The sequence below is a fragment of the Anabrus simplex genome, chromosome 7, assembly GCF_040414725.1.
Source record: "Anabrus simplex isolate iqAnaSimp1 chromosome 7, ASM4041472v1, whole genome shotgun sequence".
NCBI lineage: Eukaryota > Metazoa > Arthropoda > Insecta > Orthoptera > Tettigoniidae > Anabrus > Anabrus simplex.
This window is the reverse complement of record NC_090271.1, coordinates 291254954-291267502: the sequence shown is the minus strand read 5'-3', so window position 1 is coordinate 291267502 and position 12549 is coordinate 291254954. Positions and strand designations below refer to the sequence as shown.

Genomic DNA, 12549 nt, shown 5'->3' with positions numbered 1-12549 from the left:
TAAGTAAATCGTAGACATCAGCACTGTACAAAAGAATGTTCGGTTATACACTAGGTAAAGCTTGTCCACCATTTTCTCACAAATTTATGAATATTTTTATCTTCAAGTTGTGTCAGACCAGGTCTGACATAGCCCCTCAGCTACGTATTAGCATTACCAGACTGATTCTGACACAGAACACAAACTTCTTAACACACAAATATAGCAACTCTCAAAGAAATTTACTGATTAAATTCCTTTCAACATTAGGAAGTGTCTGAATACTTGATATTGAGCAAAAATGAGATCACTCAAAAGAAATATGATTATAATATGGCATATAAGAAAATATATTTCACAATGTTTAAAATTTATTTACAAAAATGTATATTGGATATTACTGATTTACTATTGCACAGTACATTTTCTGCTGTTTTTCCAAGAAACACCCACCATACAAGAGTAAACAAACAGGGTGTATCAAAACGCAATATCAAACTTCTAGGAATGATAGAAGACAAAAAAAAAAAGATTTGTCTTATTAAATGACCATAGGTCAGAAATAAATACATGAAGTACATTTTCAGGTGGTTGAAAATAAAATTACTACATGTCAATTTAATTTTTATCTTTTGCAAAAACTGTTCAAAAGTGTGTCCTTCCGCCCGTAGTAGGTATGTGCTGTTGAAAGTATGCAGCTACAAGCACCTGAGCAACAAGTTCTACAGATTCAGTTGGAGTCTCATGCATCAGGTTCTTCAAGTGTCCCCACACAAAATAGTCAAGCGGGGTGAGGTCAGATAAATGAACAGGCCATGCAATGGGTCAACTGCGACTAATCCACTGCTCACCAGATCTGTGGTTTAAATGCTCTCAGACTTCATGAGAGAAATGTGGAGTTTCATCGTCATGCTGAAACCACAGCCAAAGTCGAATATCAAGTGGAACGTCTTCCAAGAACTCGGGCAATGTGTTCTCCTGGAACTGCAGGTATAGATTACCATGGAGACGTAATGGGAGCATGTATGGCCCGATCAACCTATCCCATACAATACTGGCCCATATGTTTATTGGTGGGAAAGGCAGATGCTAGTATGCAGGTATTGGTTGTGTAAATTGAATATTCCATCTTAGATAAACGATACTTCATCAGTGAACAACACAAACTGTCCAAAACCAGGTTCTTTAGTGTATAGGTGCAAGTACCATTGACAAAACTCTACCCGACTCTCGGTTGGAGTGTTTGCACCCTTTGTGGATGAAATGGATGCAAATGTTGTTCGTGCCACATGTAACATGTCGATATGTAACTGCTGTGCAACACGTTGTGCACTTGTTACTGGCTTGTTCTTGAGCTGTTCCAATACATTCTCCTCAAACTTGGCTGAGGCCAGCATCGGTTCTGTGGACCTAATAACGAAAATTGCAACATTGATACTGTCCAGTTAAATGGATGGTAATAACACATGGACACAAACACCAGTTTTGAACAAATAAAAAGAAACTTAAATTTGCAATGAACCAGTTTCTTGAAAGCAGCAATCTATTGCAACATATGTAGTTTTGGCACATGTCGCCAAGGATATTGCTTTGCATACAGACATGCAATAGCTCTTGAATTACCATTGCACACGCCATACACCAAGTGTATGTCTGTTAATTCAAGAGATATGTCCTGTTCCATCACTCTGATCTATTCGTATGACAATAATTCATTGTCACAACTCTGATCTAAACAAACAAAAACATACTTCATGTTGTCACAGCACAAACATTGCATTCTAACATCATGGCATGTTTAACAGAATATGTAATGTTGATGGTTTTGAAGAATGAGAGTCATAATTCATTTCTTACAGTTTCTGATTCCGTTAGTCAATAATTTTGCTTCAGACCCATGGTTATTTACATGCACTCATACACACAAAAGTTTGTTTCGATTTCTTCTATCATCCCTAGAAGTTGGAGTATTGAATGCTGATAGACCCTGTTTATACTTAATCAAAAAGAAAAACAGAAGGAACAGATTTTATGTTACATATTCATTTTCCTACATTTACAGATTTTTGAGTATCATTCAACATTATTCTGTAAACATACAAATGTACTGTGGTGCGTCCGGTAAGGGCTGGGAATGGAAACTCGACTGGCACTCTGCATTTGATCACAAAACTGTACTTAGAGCTGGAAAAGCCTTCTGCTTGCTGACTACAAGGACCTGATGGGAATGGGAAATATAGCCTTTAATTTTCCCATCATGAATAAGATTTGCAATAATACACTGGGTTTCTTCTGAGTCTACATCTTCAATTTCCATCATTTTTAGTGCAGTCAACAGAGCACTGACAGGAATATGATGTATTTTCAGCATGTCATGCCTGTAAACAAAAAATATAATGTTAAGTGAAAGACTGTTATAGTATGATTAGAGACTGTGAAACTTCTACAGTTCACTAAGTATCGAACAAATAAATACAGAAGGATACAGTCTACTTGTCAATAAAATCTTGATTTAAAAATGAATGTGTGTAGATATATATATCAGCAGTGGCTGGTCCAAATGGGGCTGAGAGAACTGCACACATGTTTACGCCTCCTCTTGCCAATAGAACACATTATGAAACTTCAGCCAATGCATGGAGCGCTTACACTATTCTCCATTGGCCAGGTTTGCAGCCCTCCCAGTCTGATGGCAAGCAGCTGCTGCTTTTATATATATATATATCAGAGAGGACGCAGCCAAACCAAGAGTTGGACTTAATCAAGAAAATTAAATTTAATGATCAAATCTTTGTAAGAATTTCATCATCATCATTTATTGCATTTTGGCTCATGACACAAGATAAAAGAACTAGCAAAATTCAAGTTCAATCATGACGAGATATCTATGGTAGTTCACATCACAAGTATTTGTCACAGATGTTCGTCCATTTCATCAGAGAATATACCGTATTTACGCAAATAATCCCTGCACCCTAATTTTAGGATCATTTTGATAAAAATAAATGAACTAAAATTCCTTCCATCGAAAGAGTAACATAGGCACGAACAAACATTTCATATCACTCTATGAGGTCCGTGTGGTCTTTACGCAAATACGAACCTGTAAATTTATGCATATTGCTGCACTGCCTGAATATATTTGAGATAATAAAAATATGTTATCACTGCTATAAAATATACTTGCCATGCAAATTGACAAGTAGGCCTACATACGTGACAGGTAATTAATCTGAACTTACAAACGGCTCGATACCCTGTAGATCGGAAAATTCGTTGTCTCTTGCATCACTAGAATCCTCTCGTAAATTATTTACAAATTCATCACACTCTGCGTCTAAAACACTTCTCACACAGACTCTTTATACTTGGTTCGTAAAACCACCAGTGGTGGATAATTATTTTCGTGCAATGTAAACATTTGAAACAGGCACACCGGTGAATTTGGGTGTTAGTTTTGTGATATCATCAATTATATGGTCAGGATACGTTTCCATAAACTTGTTAAAGACATTTAACACAATAGTCTTCTCTCTTTTTCTGAGGTTTCTCTTCTCTTCATTTTTTACAAGCGCAGGAACCCCTCTTTGCAGATAAATAGGGGATTTTCACCAGCAGATATTGGATGTTTAAGATATTCGCTAGCGCTGTACCACGTCCGGGAGCCATCTGGTGACGAATGAACGTACCATTTCCACTTCTATTGGGTAACGTCTAAATTCAAGCCTCATTGTTTTAGAAGCCTTTCTCATGGACAATCAAGATTTTCTTCTGATGACGCAGAGCAAAGTTCTATATGAAACTTAAAGAATTTCACCTTGTTTTCTTGACGCAGTGTAAGCCCAAAAGCCTATATCATGTCTATATTTGCTATAAGTTTAGAACAGTAGGCCTAATATTATTTTCGCACTCAATACTTCATACTTCAAACTGTCAAACAACTCATTACCAATGGTATGAAATTTAGAAATGGACTATTTACTCAGCGAACAAAGGAAGTGTGAATTGGTCGAAATCATGTGGTTTTATTTATACCAAGTTTAATTTCTGGTTGGAAAGTGTAGTTTTTTTACCTACTTTATTGGAATAAGTTATAAATACTTAAATTAAAAAATATAAACATTAAACTAGCAAAGAAAAATATAAACAGCACATGAATTACCGAAGTGCAGGAGTCACACAAAAAAAAAAAAAAACATAAATACAATATTATACTACAATTGTAGCAGCAGCATCCAGCAATAGAAAAACCGTACTGTAGCTGTGTATCTTAAAATTGCACAGAAATACACAGTATAAAATAAAGATACTGTTCACTGATGCTACCTTTCCTGTAATCTTCTAAGCGTTCGTCATCACTGGCAGAATTGCAGTCCTCCTCGTCATCACCATCATCATTTTCCCACAGCACATCGTCCTCGGTTCCGTCCAGCGAATAAGAGATCCCTCTTGCTTGAAACTCTTCTCCCCCAGTTGCAGAGGAATGGAATCCCGAGCATGTTTTATCCATTTATAAATCTGCCTCACTTCTGGGCATTTGATTTTACTGCTAGGTGTAAATTCATGCGCTTTGTCTGCCATTCAAAGTGTGTACAGTTGTTTCACTGCTGCCTTAAAAGGCCGGTTTATACAAATGTCAAGTGGTTAGAGAACGGATGTTAGACCTCGTGGAATTATTAACAAGCCTGTTCTACCCCTTGTCAAAACATAATGAACTTCTTGAATAATGTACCGGTGAAAACTTGTTTAGTAACGTTCCAGGGCACCGTTGACAAACCTGCTACACCTTGTCTGTTCACATTTATTTTTGGAATTGTTTTCCGTATAAATATGATGCAGGGAAGGGGGGGGGGGGGGGCAATTTTCTTCCATCTGCGGTTACACAAAGCATAACTGTATACATTTGCTTCTCATTCCCACCAGTTCTAACCATAACGTTGGATGCACCACTTTTGTTTATGGTATAATCAAGTGGCATTTCCAAAAAAATTGGTATCTGGTCTGCATTGCCTATTTGTGAAAGTATATAAGAGTTTTTCTTGCATAAATTGATGACATATTTGTTGAATTTCACAATTTTATCTTCAAAACCTGTTGGAAGACGCTGCGTGATGGTAGTTTTTCTTCGAAAAGTATAGCTATAACAAACATAATTTTGCAAAAGCCATCCACTACTAGCTTTGAATCCACAATAACACCTAGTTCTGTTGTAGTTCTTTTTCAACAATCACAATTACGGACTTGGATTTCTCATCTAATCAATACTTAATTTATTTCTGATGTATTTACATTACAAATACATTTAGAAGTAACGGTTTCGGTCTCTATTAGAGGCCATCTTCAGCTGCTGAAGAACCATATTTGATAAAACAACATATACAATAATATTTTTAAAAACTACTTATTTCTAAGTCTGTATAATACAGTTCATAATAAACTTGCATCAGATTAGAGTTATAAAGTTTCAGGCCTAAAATTATGTCTAAAAGTTCATTTGCACTGTTCTCAAATACATTAGATCTATTCTATTGAATAATGTGTATATTGGCCATGATCTCTAGAATGATAGCATGAAGTGTCACTGATATGGCCTTGATGCTCTATTTACAAACACAGTTTTATATTAAAACAGGTGTGTGTTTTTTATATGTTTTAATTGATGCAAACTTTGATAAAATGAGTTAAAATCTTCTTATCACCGTACTTCGAGTGCTTGTCGACATCAGATATGTGAGTTTAATTGTTCAAAGTTTTGAAGAGAAATGGTGAGAACATCCCTTACATTTAGTTTAAGTTTACCACAAGACAAATCTGTTTAATAGAATACGTCAAGTAGTTAATGTAAGAGTAGGAAATGTGAACAGGATTGAGAAAAGAGGGGACTAATTTGGTGGATGATGGGTATATATCAAATAAGAAAATGAAAAAGACTACAATACGTATAATGTGCAGAGAAACAAGAGAAGATTGTTAAAAGTGTGGAAGGAAACTAGAATGGAGATATTGAAACAGTTGGAAGTTATGAATCAGCCAGGTAGCAATCAGAAAATCATAGGATGGGTACCAGTAGTGAAAGAACGCAAAAGCACCGGGAATATAAGTTTTTTAGACGTAATTAGGAAACGATGTATAAAGAAATTAAAGGAAGCTTAATTTAAAGGTAATAGGTAGAGTGTACTAATAAGGTAGTTAGTGTGATATTTTTTGTTTTAGTTTCTTGTTGATGTAAATATGAAGCAAACATGGAGATGCACTCATATCAGCATCAGATTACCAAGATCTCCCCGCACGTTTGTTAGCCGAGTGAGGAGAAGGGAGAGAGGTGTGTCAGCATGTGTTTCCTATGTGAGTGATAGCCGTCTGACTCAACTGAATAAAAGCTGGGGCAGGTGGAGACCAGTCATGCTTCGAGTAGATATCAGAGCTCCTCACTGCTGGTTATCCGTGGAGGAGGGGGGGAGTGGAAGAGGAGTGGAGGCCTGAGTAAACACAAAATGTAATGTATGGAAGAATTACTGTAAGGATGTAATAAGAGTCAATGCCCAAGGTTGCAGGTCATCCGCAACCTAGGGTAGGAGGTAACACTCACGCTGACACACATCTAGAGTAAGAAGACATTTTGCATTTATACCTTTTTTCTGAAAATTTTGTAGTATTTTTTTTTAATAAGATATAGCAGAAGCAAGTTTGTATAGATCTGGAGGAAAATAAAGGTATTACTTTATTTTCCAATCAAGTCAAAATGGTAGATTATTAGCCAGATTTCACTTACAGGGCTGAACAGCCATTTAAGAGATCTGTTGTCTTATCACAACATACGATATTGACATCTGTAACAGTGTATCAGCTTTGCTTTTTCTTATCATCTTCAAGGAGGCACATTTCTGTTTCATTATAAAGACTGAGCTGTTTACTGCCCTACCCCAACAAGTTTTTCAACGCTCCGGAAAGTATATTCATGTGAACTTATAACATGCAGCTTGATACACAATTTTAGCCAAGGACATTCTAATATTTTGTATGTTTAGACTGTCACCTATAATGATATGCTCTTTTTATGGCTTGTAAGAGCAATCAGGATCCTGATTTTTCACCATACAGGTTTGAATTTGAGGCTGATGATGCCCTTAATATGGGCGAAACATGTCCCTTAACATTTTATAATAATATTTAATTTCTAAAAAGATCTCTTTGTATTGAATAGGTGGATATATAAATAAACACTTGTAACATACTTTGTATTTGGCTATTACTAGCCGATTGCAGCCCTTGTTAGGCAGACCCTCCGATGAGGGTGGGCGGCATCTGCCATGTATTGGTAACTGCGTGTTAGTGTGGTCGAGGATAGTGTTGTGTGTGGTGTGTGAGTTGCAGGGATGCTGGGGACATCACAAACACCCAGTCCCCGGGTTATTGGAATTAACCAATTAAGGTTAAAATCCCCGACCCGGCCGGGAATCGAACCCGGGACCCTCTGAACCGAAGGCCAGTATGCTGACCACTCAGCCAACGAGTCGGACATATTCTCTGCATGAATGTCAGACATGTCATTTTGGAGCTTGTATTTGATTTTTGGAAAAGCCTGAATGAATTTAAAAATGTGCACTGCAAAATATAGAAAAACTGTTTTTCGTCCACTTCACTGTTTTTCGCATGAATGGATGCATTGCCAAATACTGGTTGGCTGTATCCACTCTGTGCATAAACTCATTACAATCAATGATGCTTACAGGTTTCATATTTATTTTCCCAAACCTGTTCAGAACTTCAGCCATTTCTGCAGAATGTACTGCTGAAAATTTCATTGTCCCTATCAAAAGTCATTCCCCCTGTTCTCAACTTCTTTTGCCTTTCACTGAATCCCTTAGAAAGTCCCATATTCTGCCTTATTGTCCCATATACAGACGTTTCTCATTATGGACAATTTTCCTATCCCGAGTGTACAAAACTTAAAATGGGTCGTCGAGCCTTTTGGAAACTGACCTAATTCTGTATAGCCTATCAGGGATTCCCTCATAATGACTGCTGACGCTAAAGTGACAGAATGACAAAATTATTTTGAACCAGGTCCGTGCCATGGTTTTCGAAAAAAATTGGCGACCCGCAAATGGTGCCCTCTATCCAGCACTTTCATAAATCTGATTTTTTAATTATTCCTGTTACAAATATTAGTCCTAAAAACTTTTTCATCTCATTTACATCGACCGGTTTCCATGTCTGAATAACAGAATATTTAGTTAAGGGACGCGGTGTTGCACTAATAATTTGTTCCACATACAGGTTTGTCTGATGGCATATGTATTCAAGGAAACCATCATTTACAAATAAATTGACAAAAGACAATTTTAATGTAATAGACAAGAAAAATGTTCCACCGATCAATACATTTATTGTGAATGAATTATTGCACTAGTACCGGTTTCGACCTATCTTGGCCATCATCAGCTAGCACACAAATTTACAGTCATAGGACAAAATTACAAAGATGTTACGTAACAGCATCCGGATGTCTAATGAAAAATGGAAGTAAAATATATTGCAGTATGTTGCGTTAAATATCTCTGATTAAAAGTGGTGATGGTTAGAATAAACTAAAACCTATTGATTGAGCATGGACATGAGTACATAAACACTTTAAAATATATATGCCACATCATAAGACACTAAAAAATATAGCACATTAAACACATTAAAACATGGTATATTTTAAAAACGTCTATTAAAATTTGAGTTCATGTTGCGTTGCATTCATGCTTCAATCCTCTTGTAGTTCTTGTGTTGATTAAGTTGAATATCGAGAATGTTCTATGGCTGATATACTTTGTAATGGTATGTTATAAGAACTCTTGTCATTAAAATTTGAAAATTGAGTACTGTGCAATTCAACTGTTGATGTAGTCAGGTAAGATTTATATATACAGCAAGATAGGATTTAATTTTAGAGCAGTTGGTGGTGACACTTCTCTCGTCTATGCACGTTATATGGTTGTTATCTGTAAAGAAAAGCTAATATGAGTATAGCGTATGTATGAAGGAATGCATGGATGTATGTGTGAAATGAAAAAAGTACTTACTGTTGTTGCTGTGGAGGTTGTGTACCGATATGTTAGGAGATTTGTTGTGTTCTGCTGCGAGTACGTCTGGGGCTCATGTGAGCTGTGTGGAGGGATGTTGGTGGAGGGGATGGAGGAGTGGCTATTGTGAAGGTAGGGGCGATGTTAGGTTTGTGATTCGTCGGTTTGTTATGATGTGTGTTTACTAATTTGAGATAGTCATTTTTTATTGCAGGAATGACTTTGTCAAAGATGATGCTGGTTTTCTCTGTTTTCTCGATATTCAACTTAATCAACACAAGAACTACAAGAGGATTGAAGCATGAATGCAACGCAACATGAACTCAAATTTTAATAGACGTTTTTAAAATATACCATGTTTTAATGTGTTTAATGTGCTATATTTTTTAGTGTCTTATGATGTGGCATATATATTTTAATGTGTTTATGTACTCATGTCCATGCTCAATCAATAGGTTTTAGTTTATTCTAACCATTACCACTTTTAATCAGAGATATTTTAACGCAACATACTGCAATATATTTTACTTCCATTTTTCATTAGACATCCGGATGCTATTACGTAACATCTTTGTAATTTTGTCCTATGACTGTAAATTTGTGTGCTAGCTGATTATGGCCAAGATAGGTCGAAACCAGTACTAGTGCAATAATTCATTCACAATAAATGTATTGATCGGTGGAACATTTTTCTTGTCTATTACATTGAATCCAATCAATACGGAATATGAAACTTATAAATAATAAAAAGACAATTTTGTTGCCATATTCAATTTCAACATTTAGTCCTACCCGGGCGGCGAAATTCATTACAGGCAGGGAATAAGACAGATGCGTATCAGTTATTTGAATGTGCAGAATTTCACTTTGCCCAGAGAGTGGTATATTATCATCGAAATTGCTATCGCTATCACTGAAATCAGGGAAAAGTTCATCACCAGAATCATCATTCAGTAGTGTGTCTTCAATTCCCCTATTTCAAATACTGCCTTTGTAATTCGTCATCTTATCGTGATTCAAATTTAACTTCATTATGTATCCGTATTGAACTGAGAATAGAATAGGAACAAACTAATGGGTCCACCTTTTCAGTACAAAACAATGATATAATATTTATATTACGTTTTAATTAATAAATGGAACTAGTTTCAACGCTTTTTCCGCGTCATCTTCAGCCAAAAATTTTACAAAAACAGACATTGACATATATCAAATAAACATACAAAGCAATGTACAATACAAATGAACATATGGCTAAATTGTGAACGAATTACCGTGATGAGAGATCACTTCTTACAACACTTAGTTACGTATTAATTAAAAGTATAACACCATTTCTTGAATCACTGCACAACTTTTTTTTTAAAGATCTCTCTTGATCATAAGGAACTTGAGGTCCAAGTTCAATATTTAGACCAAAAATGTTGATTATATGCTTGTGACTTGTGGAGAGTATAAAATTTCTTCTTATAACAAGATGTGAGAGCCTTCGTGGCTCAGACGGCAGTGCGTCAGCCTCTCACTGCTGGATACCATGGTTCAAATCGAGGTCACTCCATGTGAGATTTGTGCTGAACAAAGCGGAGGCGGGACAGGTTTTTCTCCGCGTACTCCGGTTTTCCCTGTCATCTTTCATTGCTGCAACACATTCCATTATAATTTCATAGCATCTATCAGTCATTAACAAATCACTTTGGGAGTGGCAACCCCATTGTACTAATAGCCTATATATGATTCATTCATTACATCCCTTACCTGGTCAAAGACTGGAAAACAGGTTGTAGGTTTTCATTTTTCAACAAGATGTGACAATTAGAAAATTGAATCTATAAGCCTGATAGGAACTTGAAGTTTCGGGTTCAACTTTGTGTTGCCAAAATTCAATGTACGAAAAGAATTTGTATCACTGTTCAAAGATAAAGTACATGTCTTCTCTAGACGAGACATACAAAACAAAGCACGGGACCAATATGGCCATATTAAGTGGTTAAATGGACTGAGAGCTAAAATGAGTATCACCTTATAAAACATTAAGTTAAAAATTTCTTAAAACCTTAGTACTGCAAGATCTTGTTCAATTTCAGTGAAATTATATTCAAAATCTTTCATATGCTGGCTTACTGCTGAGAACTTATATCTGACGGCACTGACGTGCTCTGCATATCTTATCTTGAAATTCCGTCCTGGTTGCCCAGGTACGAACTGTTGCAGTCTTGACAGCATACACTGGACTTGTGAAAAACATTACTCTTGTTTACTGAGGTAGAGTTATAAAGGATGTCAATACTTCTATTACTGTTCTGAAGGATATTTTCACGTTATGTTTTTTGAAAACGTTAGTGATATTGTAAATTTTATTGTTAAAAGTCAATGTCGAAAAAACGTCAGCTTAGGATTTATTTCTTAATAGGGTAGTGTTAGGGCGATGCCTAAACTTATTAATTATTCTCTTAATGAAGGCTTCTTTGAATCCATTGCTTTTAGCTATAGAATGAATTACATTGAGCTCTTTAAGTTCTTTTTTGACATTGGAATCTTAAAAGCGCAGTCTACAAGCCTGTTATATGTAGCAGTTTTGTGCGCTTGAGGGTGTGATGAGTCATTCCTTATGGTATTGGCTGTCTGAGCTGGTTTTCTGTAAATGTTGTATGTATACTCATTTTAGCTCTCAATCCATTTAACCACTTAATATGACCATATTGGTCCCGTGCTTTGTTTTGTATGTCTCGTCTAGAGAAGACATGTACTTCATCTTTGAACAGTGATACAAATTCTTTTCATACATTGAATGAATTTTGGCAACACAAAGTTGAACCCGGAACTTCAAGTTCATATCAGGCTTATAGATAAAATTTTCTAATTGTCACATCTTGTTATAAGAAGAAATTTTATACTTTCCACAAGTCACAAGCATATAATCAACATTTTTAGACTAAATATTGAACTTGGACCTCAAGTTCCTTATGATCAAAAGAGAGCTATCTTAAAAAATAATAATAATTTTTAAAAAGTAAATGATTTAAGAAATGGTGTTATACTTCTAATTAATACGTAACTTAATGTTGCAAGAAGTGATCTCTCATCACAGTATTTCATTCACAATTTAGTCATATGTTCATTTGTATTGTGCATTGCTTTGTATGTTTATTTTATATATGTCAATGTCTGTCTTTCTAAATTTTTTGGCTGAAGATGACACAGAAAAAGCATTGAAACTAGTTCCATTTATTAATTAAAATGTTGTAATTTAAATATTATAGCATTTTTTTTGTATTGAAAAGGTGGACCCATTAGTTTGTTCCTATTCTATTTTATCGTGAGACAATAACTCGCTTCACTACACATCCTCACAAGAATATCATGACTGACTCAGGCCTGTGTTTACTCAAAGAAAAAAGAAAGCAATGGAATGTAACCTCTGTTTGCTATTGGCTTTACGTCGCACCGACAGAGATAGGTCTTATGGAGACGATGGGACAGGAAAGTGCTAGGACTG

The 12549-nt window shown here is 35.8% G+C and overlaps 1 protein-coding gene across 1 annotated transcript in view; it reads right to left on the bottom strand.

Moving 5' to 3' along the window:
• Positions 1–296: 296 nt before the first annotated feature.
• The window catches only part of PCID2 (PCI domain-containing protein 2), a 218880-nt gene continuing 206627 nt past the window's right edge, over positions 297–12549 (bottom strand). The window contains exon 8 of the mRNA XM_067150936.2: positions 297–2357. Within this exon, the coding sequence (XP_067007037.1) occupies positions 2144–2357 (214 nt within the window). The 3' untranslated portion in view covers positions 297–2143. The remainder of the gene's footprint in view (positions 2358–12549) is intronic.